At 33.4% G+C, this 16,562-nt stretch overlaps 1 protein-coding gene across 4 annotated transcripts in view; it reads right to left on the bottom strand.

The window, feature by feature from the left end:
• EXOC6 (exocyst complex component 6) overlaps positions 1-16,562 on the bottom strand; it is a 218,378-nt gene that overhangs the window by 121,758 nt on the left and 80,058 nt on the right. For all 4 annotated transcript variants that reach the window (XM_074233356.1, XM_074233354.1, XM_074233355.1 and 1 more), the window contains exons 6-8: positions 12,093-12,297; positions 9,093-9,248; positions 6,420-6,488 (exon numbers count right to left, since the gene is read on the bottom strand). In XM_074233356.1, coding sequence (XP_074089457.1) covers positions 6,420-6,488; positions 9,093-9,248; positions 12,093-12,297 — 430 coding nt within the window. The remainder of the gene's footprint in view (positions 1-6,419; positions 6,489-9,092; positions 9,249-12,092; positions 12,298-16,562) is intronic.

A 16,562-nucleotide genomic window follows, 5' to 3' on the forward strand; every position in this document is an offset into this window, starting at 1 on the left:
CTGGGGGAGAGAGAGTTAGGAATCTACTTTATAGGGACTGAGAAGAAGGTGTTGCCTTCTGTGGTAACCAGGAAAGTAGGAGGTAGGGAGGGTTTGAAGAGAATGATGATGAGGTCTGCTTTGGATAAATTAAGTTTAATATGTCACTGGGACATCCAATCTGAGATGTCTGAAAGGCAGTTAAAGATGTGGAAAAAAGTTGAATTCGAAATTTGAGGCAGGAGAGGTAGATAGAATCATCAGCACAGAGATGGTAATTAAATCCATAGAAACTGTTGAGAACTTAGGGATAAAATGAAATCAGAGTTTTTTGAGAGGAGAAAAAAGGAAGCACTATTGTAATTTCATTTCATTGAAAATGATGAGTTTCAGTATAAATCAGTAAATTGGTACTTGCACTACAACTACTACCTAAAAAAGTTACATTCTTATCCAGGGTCAAATACTACAGTGAAGCAGACTCTATTTAAAAAAGGAGTCTTAGCCAGACTCAGAATCTGTCTGAAACTATAACTACTATTTTCCATGCCTCAGCCAACTGACTAGAGGGTAACAAGAAGAGTGAAATGACAAGTTAGATCAATTTTGGAAAACAAAAATGACAATAATGTATTATATGTGTTAACTCTTGCTGATGTCATTTTTCATGGTTTTTCACCTCTATTCAACTGTGCTATTTATTTACAAATGCATTATTTAAGGTAGGTTACTAAGAAGATCTTTCTCCACAATGAATATATATAAAAGGCCACACTACATAATTTTAAATGTTAATATTAAAATAAAACATATAGGGGCAGCTAGGTGGCACAGTGGATAAAGCACCAGCCCTGGAGTCAGGAGGACCTGAGTTCAAATCTGGTCTCAGACACTTAATGATTGCCTAGCTCTGTCATTTAACCCCATTGCCTTAATAAAAATAAAAAATTTTAAAAATCAAATGTGTATATATTTTTATTCAGAATAAACATGATACACAATAATATAATTTGCTGAAAATGTAGTACTCTTTATTTCTACTGAGACATAAATCCTTAATGCCAAAGAGAAGCATATTAACAAAATATCCATGATAATCACATAAGTACAAAAAAGGACTATCACAATAATAAAAGTACAAAAGGACAAGTAAAGACATTACAAAATGTTTATGTTTTCTCACAACAAAGGTTACAAAATACTTTATTTCCATTTTATATATTAAAATATCTGATTCACAATATGCAAAATATGGGTGACTGCTGATCTTCATGGTCAAATTTTATTGATTTTGCCTTTTGTTTTACAATATTTACCACTAAAGGTTGATCTTATTTCATCATCTTACCAAAAATCTAGAGAAAGAATTCTTATCAACAATATAGTAATAATAATCCCTTATACTCAGATCTATATCTCAAACAAAATCATCTTTTCCTTCCTCCTCCCTCCCTTCTCCCCCAATTTTGAAAAAAGGCAGTATCATTTCTTTACATAATACATTTACCTCCTACACCCACTCTAAAAGTATTGTTTTCAAACTCATAATGAAATTTTTTTAGCATTCTAATAAATCCTTTTAAAATTTATCCATTTGTATTAAATATAAAAAGTTATCTTTGCCTATAATCTTTCATAAATAATATTAGTACAACAAAATTATTCTGGTTTTTCTTTGTGTGATGAATTGATAGCATTGTAACATTCTAAATGTCCAGTCTCATTTCAAGCCCTAATTCAGATACTCCAATCCTCCTAAAAGCTTTCACTGATCTCCCTGTACTTAACCTTTCTGAAAGTTTCCTATAACACTTTATTCACTGTTTTGCTTATTTCAGTCCCTATCCTTAGAATAACGATCTATGTTCACACTACACCTGGAGTAGAATATAAACTCCCTAAGGGTAGGAAATATTTCATTTCTGTTTTTGTATCCACATTTTTTTAGCAAAGTAGCTTTCATAGGATTATAGGATTTAGAGTTAGAAGTGACCTTTGAGGCCATCTACTCTAATCTCCTCACTTAATAGATGAGGAAACTGAGACCCAGAAAAGGTAAAGGACTTCCCCAGAGAAATGTTAGGGAAGTTCTGAATTCAGGATGTCTAACTAGAATCCAGAACCTCACATAGTAAATGCTTAATATTTGTTCAATTGAATTGAAACCATATTGAGGCAAAGGGCCAAGAGATTTGTATGTCCCTGCTCCTACCTAAAAGGAAATTTGGTCCCTTTTTATTCTCTAGAGAAAAAAATAATTGAAAAGAAAAGCTAAAAATCCTAGCCTGTCTTAACTAATGAGCAAGAAGCTCAACAGCCCAGCTAGTTCACTCATTGCAGCTAGGTAAAAGTGTTAGGTAGCAGATGTTTCTATAAAGATTTGCCCTGGCACAGGTCTCTCAAGGACTAACAAGGGAAAAGAGTGAGAAGAGAGTAGAAAGAGAGTAGAAGATCCTAAGGTCCATTATTTCATCCTCCTCTTCACCTGAGACTTCCACTATGGCTATTTGTTGCTACATACAAACTAGTCCAGAGAAGTGAAACTCAAACTGATCCTAGAGAGTTTCAGAGGAAAAGGTGGAGAGAAGATCAAGGTGCATTGATCTAGGTCCTGCATAGATCAACTAGGAAATAGAAGCCAAAACAGATTGAGACTGAACAGCCAGCTGCCATGAAATCTCACTAGTTAGTGAACTCAGACCAAGAAATTGATTCCTATCCCTAGCACATTTCCTACTTTTCTTCCCTGTTTGCAGAGCTAACCTGGATGGATGACAACACATAAACTCCTTCCAACAGTTTCTATTGCCTGTCTACCCTTTGATCTAGCAATGCCACTACCAGGTCCATATTATATAAGGTTATAGCAGTTCTTTTCTTGTGACAAGGATCTGGAAACTGAGGGGATGCCCATCAGTTGAGGAATAAATAAACTGCTATTTGTTTGAAATGCTTTTCTGATATAAGAAATGAGGAACAGGACTCTCTCAGTAAAAATCTTGCATGAGCAGATGCAATGGGAAATGACTATATACAGAATAACTGCAAAGTTATAGGATGATCAGCTGTGAATGACTTACCTTTTCTCAGAAATGTCATGACCCAAGAGAACTCTAAAGGACTTATGATAAAGAATATTATACATCCCAAAGACAGAGAAGAGATGATGGTGTCTGAAAACAGACTGAAGCATTCTTTTTTTTACTTTATTTTTGAGTTTTTTTAATTTACAACATGACTATTGTAGTAATGTTTTTCATGACCACACATTTTTAACCTTTATCAAATAACTTGTTTTCTCAATGAGGGAGAATAGGGTGAGAGGAAGAGGGTAAATTCAGAACTCAAGGTTTTAAAAATGAATGTTGAAACTTGTTTTTGCATGTAACAGGGGAAAAATAAAATAAAATGTAAATACAACAGTTTCTATGGCTTGTGAGCTGGGGAGAAGCACCCCAAAATAGTTTGATGATTTTACTTGTTTTAAATAAATCATGTGACCACAGTGTGAATTGCCTAAGTAATCTCCACAAGAGAACCATATAGAGATTTCCATAATTCTCCTAATTTACATGATATTTTTATTTTGTTTTCACACATTTAAGTTAAAATTGAATCATCTTTGCCATCTCAATTGCCTAGGATCTGTTTATACCTAGTGTTCCTCAAATTACATCAGTGAGAAAGAAGGGTAGGTAAAGGATTTCTTTCTAGTCAGCAAGGAGAGGAAGGATATTGTGTCCCTTTCCCTTTCTGCCATCTCAAGGAAAATGGCAGCTGGAAGGGAGCACCACCTGGGGACAAGATGGATCTTAAACTCAGGGTTCAGCACAGTATTCAGCACATAATAACTGTGCCTACTAATAAAGGCCAGTTGACTGACCCACCTCACTGACTAATTAATAATTATTCTGTGAAGTTCTGTTTTTCTGTATATTTATAGGAAATAGGATTCAAAAGGATTCAAAGTCAGGGTAAGCTGCTCATGCAGGACCTTAAGTGACAAAAGAGATGACCCCCCCCCCAAGTTCTATCAGTGTGTTTTCAAATTCTAAATAGCCAGGAGATTATCAAGTGAGAGAATTTGAGTATCTTGTTAAAGGAAATTAAGCTCCTCAATGCTAGAGCTCTGAAAACAATATAAAAATGCCTATATCTCTCCCAACAGCTTTTACACTAGAAATCTTTGAGGGAGAAAGGAAGAAAATGTATGTATAAATATTAAATTACTTTCAATTGAACAAGCATTTAATAAGTGCTTATTCTTCCTGAGGTACAGTGCTCATCATTGGAAAATATTAAAAAAAGAAACACAATGTTGATGTTTCATGCTCCTATTGGAGAATACAGAGCAAAAAATGTCACCACCCAGTAGGTTTTATTCAGGTACAAAATTCCTGGAAATGGAACAAATTGGGATTGGGAATAAAAGGACTGAAATAATGAGAAATGATAGTTTCATAAAGCCTTCCATTTGTTAAGGAATTAAGGAAGGACTGAGGTTAATGGGTTTACGGTATAAGTTCAGAATGAAAGTCTGTTGATGCTTGCATTGAAAAGCTTAAATTTCACCTTACTTCTTAGGAAAACCATTCTCTTCAACCAATTACATTGTATATAATAAAACATTGTCTTATTTGAGATGTATTGATTTATTTTTCAATTGAAAGCTTTTCCCCTTCTTAAAAAAAAGACAAAAAATGAGAATTCTTACCCTCAAGGAGAGTATATATATATATATATATATATATATATATATATATATATATTTTACATCCACCCAATAAATGTTTATTATCATGCTTATACCTACTTATTTTCAATTATTTTTCAGTGAAACGTCACTAATCAGAAAATAAAGAATAAAAGAAAATAAGATCTGTCTAAATCTGTTAGAACCTCAACTTTATTACTTTCATGTATTCTGTTATAAATAATACATATCAAATCAATTTTTAAAATCATAATTCAAAATAAGGAAAGATTGGAAGGGAAAAAGAAGGGAAATATCAATGTAGATGCTGGACTGTCAAAGTATGAAATAAAGATAAATAGTGGTTGGTCTAGGTTGGGACAGGCACTAAACTAAAGGAAGAGATAGGGGAGGGGAGGGTTGGGGAGTGGTCAAAGAATGGGAAAGGAAAAGGGAATGGTCTTAATTTTTTCTGTGATATATGAGGCAAAGTCCTCACCCAAGAAGTAGAGGTAATAGAAGGCCATAGCAGGCTTGAAGAGAAAAGAAGTTGGAACTTCTGTGGTCAGTGAGAGAAACTTGTTATCAAAGTTATTGTATGAAAATAGTTTTTAAATATAGAAGTACTTTGAAAATAAGCACTATAAAATTTCAAGTAACTATTTGCATAAAAAGGTTAAAATGTTTTGGCACTTTCTTATGATACAGAATGATTTACTTATTTTTTAAAAATCTTATTTCTAGATTTCATCTATTAAGTTCAGCAGTTTTTACTCTCATTTCCTTTACTAAAATGATGCAATCAACAATTTTACTTGCTAAAACACAGGATTGGTGACACAGATAATTCCCAAGTAATCTATACTATAGCCTAGAATTAATTTTAATATTTGAGATGATATTTAACTCCTTAATTAATTCTTCCCTAGGTTTGCATTAAAAATATACTTCAGACATAAAGATGAGCCTAGCTTTTGGTACTCTAATCAATCTGAAAAGGCTTAAGATAGGGACCTTGAAAAATAATTTTATAAAACTAGGAAACAATTTTGTTATTCAGCTGTGGATTTTCAGTGTCAATTTTAGATAATCAAAATTATATCTTTCTATTACTTAGTATACATCTATACAGTTTTCCTCTGTCATCATTTGTTCTTTGTTTAAGAAATGTGAACTGATTTTAGTATTAAATTTCAAGGATCCATGAATATTATCAATGTGGGTACTTTTTTTTCCTATTAATACAGTGCTTCTTTTTTGCCTTGGTGTAGGTAGTCTGTGTAAATGGTTATGACTGAAAAATTATATTGTCTACAACAATATAGGCTGGGATTTTTTTATTTGTTCTCTGTCCCCTTTCTTTTTTTTTTTTTTTAAAGGTTTTTGCAAGGCAAATGGGGTTAAGTGGCTTGCCCAAAGCCACACAGCTAGGTAATTATTAAGTGTCTGAGACCGGATTTGAACCCAGGTACTCCTGACTCCAGGGCTGGTGCTTTATCCACTATGCCACCTAGCCACCCCCCTCTGTCCCCTTTCAATCTCTTTCCCATCTTTGTATGTTTAAAACTATGCTTTATGATTTAGGAGAGATTTTTTAAAGGACTATGATTTCAGCAGTGCAGGTAATACCTGATTAAAATTCACTTTAATATACTAATACAATATAATAGGGGTCATAAATTTTATATATATATATATATATATATATATATATATATATATATGTATATCAGAAAAAAATACTTACCAAAACAGAATATATGTGCAAACACCTATAAACAGGTGAAAAATCAACGAGATCCTGCACAGTTAATACCTGAAAAAAAGAAAAAATATATTTAAAATTATTAAATACTATACCCTAAGGGAGTTGATCAAAAGAATGATCAATTCAATGAAATTACAGAGAATTTCTGAGTTTTTGTTTGATATAATAAATACCAATAAAATTCATGAAGTTTTTAAACAGGTATTACCAGTTCCATGATCATAAATATTTAATACCTCATAGTGTTACTTATGTCTTGCTTGCTATTTATTCTTTTTTTACTTCATTGACTTGATCTCCATATGTTTACTTTTTCTTGGTTTTTAAGATTACAAAGACAAAATATATGTGTATGTGTATATATATATATGTGTGTATATATATGTGTATATATACATATATATATAATTTAACTTAGTTCAGTTCCTATATGAATGTCATATATAAAAAGGTATTTATTATTCATTTGGATAACAGTGATACAGAATATTTATAGTTGGTCATAGACACACAATCTTGCTCTTAAGAAGCTTATAATCAAATGAGACACAGCAAAAATAAAATGGTTCATATGTGTATACATATAAATATATTCATAAAATGTGTGATATGTATGTGCATATATGTATGTGTGATTATACATATATGTGTATATTTTTGTTGTTTTGGTCATTTCCGTCATGCCCAATTCTTCATAACCCCATTTGGGGTTTTCTTGGCAAAGATACTATAATGGTTTGCCTTTTCCTTCTCCAGTTCATTTTATAGATGAGGAAGTTGAGTCAAATAAGATTAAATGACTTGCCCAGGGTCATACAGCTAAGAAGTATCTAAGGTCAGATTTGAAATCAGGAAGATAAATCTTCCTGACTCAAAGCCCAGAATTCTCATCACTGCACCACCTAGTTGTCCAAAAAAGATGACAGAGTACCTTAAAGTTCACAGATGAAAATACATAATGCACTTATTAAATAATGAGGTACTTGAAAATCATTGTAAAATTAGTGAGGTTACTTAATTATTCTGGTTATAATTTATGAGAAGTTGTACAGGAAGGAGGGTTAGTCTTGGAGTCTGAGATATCTGAATTTCAATCACACACCAATACTCAGTAGCTATGTGATCATGGTTAAGTCATAAAATAAACTCTGAGTCTCAGTTTCTTCAACTATAAAATAAAGAAAATAAGAGCTGCAGTATATACTGTCCCCCCAAAGCTAACATGCTATACAAATCTTAATTTTAAAAAAATCTATAGAGTAAACTGTGGTTAGGAAGTTAAAAGCAAGAGTAAATAGAAATTATTTAAGTTTAGAAACAAGTTAGCCAGGACCTGACTAAGGACTTTAATAGAAGCATAGAAAGGATGGTGGATGCAAAAATCATACATCAGCAATAAGTTGCTACCAATACTGAAAGACATACAAAACAAGATGAGAAAAGATTTCAGAAGTTTTTTTTGCCCTTGACATTCAAGTGGCCTTGTTGACTTTCTAGGAGCAGAACTCATTGGGACTATTAGACTCTTAGACTAAAAGAAACATCAGGAGTAGAAAGGCAAATCACTGCTGTGATCACATATACAAACCATTTAAATGAGAACTTGAATAAGACTCACTATATTCAAAATAGTAGAAAATTAAATTGATACTATCAAATCATAAAGCATTCAGTATAATCTGCAGGACACCCATATGCATCTGCATATATCCCCCTCTCCATTTCACCTTCCTTTTTTCTTCCTCCCCTCAACATATCCAAGTATAAGGCTAAGGTATCACACTGACTCATCAGTGGTAAAGAAGACAGTGATTTTGTACTTGTATTGTCCCTTTTATCAACAAAAAATATCTGAATGTCTACATGCCTGAGCAGAATTGTGGGAATTCTGAAAAAAGTATTAGACAATTAACAGCCCTCAAGTAATTCACTATCTACTTAAGAAGACTAAACTAACACACAAGAAATAAGTTTTATAATTAAATACGAAATTATGTGGTGTTGTGACAAAGTATATCATTTATGCATATGTACTCCATGTATCAAGATATAATTATGTATATGGTATGTACACACTATACTATATAACATATTCATGTTATAGTATATACACATAATTATATATTATACATAGAATAATGTACATAATTATATATGTATAACAAATACATATATAATTGTGTGGTATATATATATATCAATATGCATAATTATATGTGAATATAAGTTATAACTTCTGATGACAAAGAACTTGAAAGTAGAAATCAGAGTAGGCTGAAATGGTCAGAAAATACCAACTTCATGTAGAAGACAGGACTTAATCAATCCCTTTATACATGATTAGAGAATAGCATAAACAAAGATGTGGCTGTAAGAACAGGCAAGACACAAATGAATGATGAGTTCAGGTAGCGTGAGGAGAATGATCTGTCTGCAAAGAAAAATGGGTATTAGGAAACTGAGAAATAAAATTGGATTTTTAAAATGGGGTCAAATTATTTACAGCCTTATAATCAAGGAAAAAAAGCAGACTTCATACAGTAGGCAAGATGAAACAATCATGGATTCCTAACAAAAGACTGACATCCTGTATAGAGCCCATATACAGAAAGGTATTCAACTGCAAATATGTGAAAAAGAAAATATATTCACCTCCTCTTCATTCTCATCTTCTTCCTCAAATGCATATGTTGATGTTACTTCATTTCTTTCTTCTGGAATTTTTCCAGTAGTTATATACGTGTTTCTACCCATATTTATGTTATTTTGCTTCTGTAGAGCAACATTAAAGATTTTCTGTTGCTGAGCCTATTTCAGAAAAAAGAATAAGTCAGGTTAAAATATAGATATTTCAAGTTTCATTTGTATGTAAGTAAATATTCTATTTCATAATGATGATAAAACTAATGATATAGTGCTTATAATGTGCCAAGCACTATTCTAAGCACTTTACAATTATCTCATTTGATCCTCACATCAGCCCTGGGAGGTGGTACCATTTCTAACCTCATTTTACATATAAAGAAATCAAGGCAAAGAGAGATTAAGTGATTTTCTCCAGGTCACACAGCAAATAAGTGCCTGAGTCTGGAATTGAACTCAGATTTGATATTCTATTCTCTGCACCACCTTGCTCTCTCTACTTAAATCTTACATTGCTATAGTTCAATCCAACCAAGGATTCCTCCACTAGCTTCAAAGAATGTATTTTGAGAAATAATCACTCTGTCTTATACCAACTTTAAAGAACAGCTATATTCCAACTTCCTTTACTAGCCATATATGGCTCTATATCTCATAAATTGTTCCAGTGTTTTTAACTAATTTATAGTTTTTGCTTCTATCAATTTTTTTTTTTAGGTTTTTGCAAGGCAGCGGGGTTAAGTGGCTTGCCCAAGGCCACACAGCTAGGTAATTATTAAGTGTCTGAAGCCGGATTTGAAGGCAGGTACTCCTGACTCCAGGGCCAGTGCTTTATCCACCACGCCACCTAGCTGCCCCAAAAAAGGAATAATATTGACATAACCCAGTAATAAAGAACAGATAAGATCATGTATATGAAATACTTTGTAACTACAAAAAGCACTCCATGAAAGTTATTATTGATGTTTCAAAAGCTTAATATTTTCATAAAATAGTATTTCCTTCTATTTGTGTTTCACATTTAAGTTCCAATAAGAACTCCATTTTACTATTTCAGAATTCAGTGAACAAGTCCATGTTTATTTAATTTATACCATTTATGACCTCATGGATTTTGATCATGTCTTCTATCAGTCTCTGCGTTTTTAATCCTAATCTTTCAAGAACGTCCTCTTATAAGAGTACCCCCCCATGCTTCCTATAATTTATTCATTCATTCATTAAATGTTACTTGAGCACATAGTTGCTCCTTTCCAGGTCATTTGCTAGCATGTGATTGAGAAAAGTCACAACTTTACTACTGTAACTTAATTATATTTCATGTAGAATGTAAAATAGTATTTGTATTCATTAAGTCCCTCATTATCTATAGTTAAAAAATAATCTACTGTAAAAAGAAATCCATAGTAAAAATTATTTTGACTTGAATGAGATACACAGGAGTAACAAGAAAAGAACCTGAAATCCTACATCAGAATAGGAGATCCCAAGATAAAAAATAGTGGTCTGGAGACCTAAACATTAGAAGATGAAGGAAGTCATCTCAAAATATGGGATTTTTATAAAAGCACTCTATAGCCACAGATAAAAGAACCCTGGGACACGCCACCTCCCAAGTCTTAATCTTATATCAGTAGCTATCTCAATCAGATTCAAAAGATCTGAGTATACATCTCCTGATATGAGCTCTCTTAAACCTCAGTCTCCTTGGATCTCTTCATTTTGCCCTTGGTTTCTTCCATAGCTTTATTCTTAGATCTCAGATCTCTACCTCCAATCATGCTCATTTATAGTTCACTCCCAAACACCCACATCTCTATCTTTTTTTTTTTTTTTTGCCAGGGTTAAGTGGCTTGCCCAAGGCCACACAGCTAGGTAATTACTAAGTGTCTGAGACCGGATTTGAACCCAGGTACTCCTGACTCCAAGGCCGGTGCTTTATCCACTATGCCACCTAGCTACCCCTCACATCTCTATCTTAATGAAAGGAAACATTGTGCTAGGTCCAGCATTCAGAAAGGAAAAATTTCACCAAGAGGACAATAAACTTTAAAGAACTTTTTTCTTTTGCCTTTAAGTTCTTCTTTCCTAATTTCATCTACTTTTGTCTGGAATACCACAGTGACTTCCTAATTGCTCTCCCTGCCTCAAATCTCTCCCTACTCTAATTCATTCTCCACATCAGTGTCAAAAGGTTTTTCCTTCAATGAAGATCTGATAATGTTACTTCCCAACTCAAACTCCAATGGCTCCTTTATTATTATCAACTCCTTCATTTGGCTTTTAATGCCACTCAGAATCTGGTTCCAATCTGTCTTTCAACTTTCATTACTCCCATTCCTACACTTTACAGTTCAGCCAAACAGGATTTCTCTTTGTTCATAAACAGCACTCATCTCCTGTCTAAGTATTGGCCATCACCTGCCCAAAATATACTTAATCCTCACCTATGCCTTCATAGTTTCCCATTTCTTTCAAGACTGCTTCTGCCAATTGCTAGTGCCCTCCCTAATTACTTTGTATTTATTCTACATATACATGAAAAGTATGCATGTGTGCATATGAATATACATATAAAAGCATTGATGTATATATAGACAAATAATTTATGTGTGGACATAAATCTATGTATACTTTATATGTGTCTATGCTTCATGTGTCTGTGTCTGTGTGTGTGTGTGCGTGTGTGTCTCCCTTGACAGACTGTAAGTTCTTTGAAAACAAAAATTACTTCCTTTGTGTTTTTATAGCACTTGGCACATAGTAGGTACTTAAATGCTTGTTGATTAAAAGCTTGCAAAACAAAGACCTGTATAAGAAACAAGAAACAAGGACTAGCTCATGATTGAAGAGCAAGAAATAAGTAACTTATGTTACAAAAAGCTTTTCCTATAGCATCACTTTCAGAAAGGGGGCGAAGTGAGAACATCATAATAATAACTCATAAGAAATTAAGTTTTAAAATATCTGACTTTCAAATAACATATAGATGAACATTGTTAATCTCACCTGTTTCATTGCTGTTTCACCTATTTTATTGGAATGTTTTCGAATGCTCTCTAAAAAGTCTTTGAGATCAGACATGGAGATTTCTTTTATATCTTCCCTGAGTTTTGGAAGATTTTCTATCATTATCTGACAAAACCGGTATTGACTAACACGAGGAAAATAAATATTTTCTAATTGTTCCATAGTTTTTAGAGCAGAGTAGTACCTACAAAGAAAAAAAGGAAGTTCTATAAAATGTTCTAATAACAAAAACTTTAAAAACACTTCCAAAAATATAACATTTATTTATTTTAAAGCCAGTACTACCTCCTTTACTGGGAAGAATTCAATAAAACAAGCATTCTTTTCTTTTTTGCCATAGTGTCCCACACAAGTTCAGAGATGGTTATTTACAAGGAATATCACACAAGTACAACCTCTTTAATAGTTATCTGATTTATTCATTCATAGCATTAATTTCAACATCATAATTTAACTTTATGTAGTACAATGATTTTCAAACTATTTGGTGGTAATACCTTTCATTGTGTGATTTCAAATCTATCTTTTCTAAATTTTGCATAGTATTTTTTAAAATTAAATTAAAATGAACCTTTTTTTTTTTTTTTTTTTTAGTTTTTGCAAGGCAATGGGGTTATAAGTGGCTTGCCCAAGGCCACACAGCTAGGTAATTATTAAGTGTCTGAAGCCAAATTTGAACTCAGGTACTCCTGACTCTAGGGTTGGTGCTCTATCCACTGAGCCACCTAGATGCTCCATTTAAAATGAACTTTAAAAAAAATCACAACATCTATACCTAGTTGATTAGGAATAACCCAGACTATTACAAAACCAGTCTGAGAATCACTGTGTAGTGATTTTTACCTTTCAAATAGCTTTTGTATAAATTATTACATTTTAAACTACTTATTTTTACTTAACAGCTTCATAATCTAAAACTACTTTGCTAAAAAAGTATGGCATATTTTAGAGATTTAAAAATTAAAGCACAGAATAGTACAAGCAGTACAATTAGTATATCACAGGATCATGACATTTAAGAGTGGAATAGGTTTCTGAAGTCATCTAAACAAACTTCTTCATTTTACAGATTAAGAAACTAAGGCTCAGAAAAATTTAGTGACTTGTCTAACTTCACATTGGTGGTAAATTGCTTTTCCTAACATACTGAATTTGCCATCTAAAATAAAAACAAAATAATCAGTTCTAGATCTGTGGATATCTGATTTGAAATAGGAGTAAAATAGACAGGAACCAAGTAATTGCCTTAAACAAATTTACCAAAATTCAATTCCCCAAAATCAATTTGTCTAAAACTTTATAATTTAACTTTATTAATTAACTTTTTTAATTTTGGTCTGTTGGGAAACAGATACAATGTCTTTAACAAATTTTTAGTTTTTACAATCTCCTAAGCATTTTCTTTTAGGTGCTTCCCTCTCCCCACTACTTTTTTATTTTTAGTGCCCTTGCCCTTCATTACTTCTGAAACAGATTTTTTTCAACATAATGTGCTCAAGTTCATCAACCTGTCAGGATTTCAGTAGCATAATCCAACAATGGTCTTCTAGAATCATGAAGAGTCATTGCATTAATAAGAATTCTAAATTCTTTCAGAATTTTCTTCATTATTATTGTTACTGTATAAATTATTCTTAGGATCTATTCACTTCATTCTGAATAAATTCAGATTTCTCTGAAAGTATCCCCTTTCTTTCATCTTGTATCATTACAGCAATCTAGTATAAAATTCTTATGCTATTCTTATGCTAATCATTTCCCCAAGTGATGGGTACCCTCTTAAGTCACTAAAAAAAGGAGTTGTAGGAGCTTTTTATCTTTTTTTGATCTCCTTGAGATAGAGACTTAATGGCATTGCTAGGGGAAAAGTTATGCATAATTTGGTCATTTTTAGAAAATATTTATAAACAGCTTTCCAGAACTGCTCTATCAATTCACAGTTCTAACAATAGTAAATTAATGTAGTAAGTTTTTTTCACAGCTCTCCCAACATTTGTAATTTTCTTTTGTTATCAATTTTGTCAACCTGATGGGTGAGAGGAAGAACTTCAGACTTGCTGTAACTTACATTACTCTAGTTTGAAAGTTTTTAATAGGGCACTCAATAGCTTAAATTTCTTCCCTTCAGAAATGGTTCTTCATATCCTTTGACTATTAACTGGGAATGGCTCTTATCAAATACAATCGAATCAATTCCTTATACAAAGTACAATCAAAACTTTTTTTAAGAAAAATTTGCTATTAATTGGTTCCCTTCAAATTTAACCACATTGGTTTTGTTTTGTACAAGTTTTTTCATTTTATGCAAACCAAATGTTCAACTTATCACCTGTGTTCATTTCTATCCAAAACTCTGTTCCTATCTAGAGTTCTAAAAGGTATGTTCTTCCTTGTTCCTCTAATTTGTTTATAATGCAAAACATTTAAACATTCTTGTATTACCATTCTGTAATTACAGAGATCCATCATATCTAACTTTTCTAAAATTCTATATTCATATACTAAACTTCCTTCTTATTTTTTAAAATTAGATATCTTTAGGTCTGAAAGGGATACATTGAGTCCTCAACTATTTATAGTTTTATAATCTATTTCTTCCTGTAAATAATTTATTTCTTCCTTTAAGTGTAGTTTTTAGTTGTATCTGACTCTTTGTGACCCTATTTGAGGTTTTCTTGGCAAAAAACTAGTGAGGTTTTCTCCTCTAGCTCATTTTGTAAATGAGGAAATTGAGACAAACAGGTTTAAACGACATGCCCACAGTTACTACTAATAAATATCTAAAGCTGTATTTGAACTCAGGAAAATCAATCTTCCTGACTTTAAACCTGATACCCTATCCACTACATCACCTAGCTGCTCATTTCCTTTAAATACTGAAATGCTATTCCATTAAGTAATATATGGGGGGGGGGGGGTGCACTGAGCCAAGCTGGCAACATGAAGGCAGGAATTCCCTGCACTTCCTCCAAAAAAACTCCAAAACTGTAAAATTATGACTCCAACCAAATTCTAAAAGGGCAGAACCCACAGAAGTGGGTAAAGCAATCTTCCAATCCAAGATAGCTTGGTGATCCACAGGAAAGATCTGTTCCACCAAGACCAGGGATGGAAAGAGCTGCAGCATAGCAAGGGTCATAGCCACATGGTACCAACCTTCCAGAAACAGCCCGGAGGGTGCCTAGGTCCCTGGGGGGCACCTGGGTCTGTGGCAACAGAAGCAGTTTACTTTCAAATCATTAATAAAGTAATGTAAATTACAGCAAGTCTGAAGTTCTTCCTCTCATCCATCAGATTGACAAAATTGATAACAAAAGAAAATTACTTACTACATTAATTTACTATTGTTAGAACTGTGAACTGATAGAGCAATTCTCTTGGCCTGGGGATCATAGGGGATGGTTTGGAGGGTTGGTTGGAGAACTCTGCTACACCAGAGTGAGGAGTCTAGGCCAGCCTTGGCCTCAGGACAGCTATGGAAACCTCTGGAGCCACCCAGCAGCTGTTTCCAGAGTGCTCAGCCCACAGACAGTAAGGGTGGGAGGGAGAAGTCTCTCTGCTATCCCTTGGGGCAGGACTCTGCTGCTTTGCCCACACTCAGATCCAGGGTCCAGTCTGGGCCCCGTACTACCACAGACGAACAGAGACCCTCCTCACAGCTCCAGGGCAGAGGGGAGTGCCTGTGGTTATTCACAGACCAGAGCTCAGTCCAGGAGAGCAGTCAGAGCCTCTCAGAAGATATTAGAGGAATTAAGGTCCCTGAGGGGGAGGGAGGGTGTACCAAAAGCCCCCAAAAGGTTGAGAAGCACAGTAAATCAGATCATAGGCTGAGGAAATGAGCAAACAACAGGAAAAAAAAAAGAATCCAACCATAGAAAATTACTTTGATCCCATGGAGGATCAAAATATACACTCAGAAGATGACAAAGTCAAAGCTTCTATATCCAAAGTTTCTAAGAAAAAATAGGATTTGGTCTCAGGTTATGAAAGAGCTCAAAAAAGACTCTGAAAAGCAAGTAGGGGAGGTAGAGGAAAAATTGGGAAGAGAAATGAGAGCGATGCAGGAAAATCATGACAACCAAGTCAGCAACTTGGTGAAGAAAATACAAAAACCACCAAAGAAAAGAAAATGTTAAAAATCAGTTTAGTTAAATGGAAAAAGCAATCCAAAAGGCTAACAAGGAGAAGAATATCTTAAAAATTGACCAGTTAGAAAAGAAGGTAAGAAAGCTCTCTGAAGAAAATAACTCCCTCAAATGTGGAATGGAGCTAAGGGAAGCTGATGATTCTGTGTGAAATCAAGAAACAATAAAACGAAACCAAAAGAATGAAAAATTAGAAGAAAATGTGATCCCATTGGAAAAACAACTGACCTGGAAAACAAATTCAGAAGAGATAATTTAAAAGTTATTGGACTAGAGAGATGGGGGGGGGGGGGGAGGGCGGGAT

Source organism: Macrotis lagotis, chromosome 4 (assembly GCF_037893015.1).
Source record: "Macrotis lagotis isolate mMagLag1 chromosome 4, bilby.v1.9.chrom.fasta, whole genome shotgun sequence".
NCBI classification, from domain to species: Eukaryota; Metazoa; Chordata; class Mammalia; order Peramelemorphia; family Peramelidae; genus Macrotis; species Macrotis lagotis.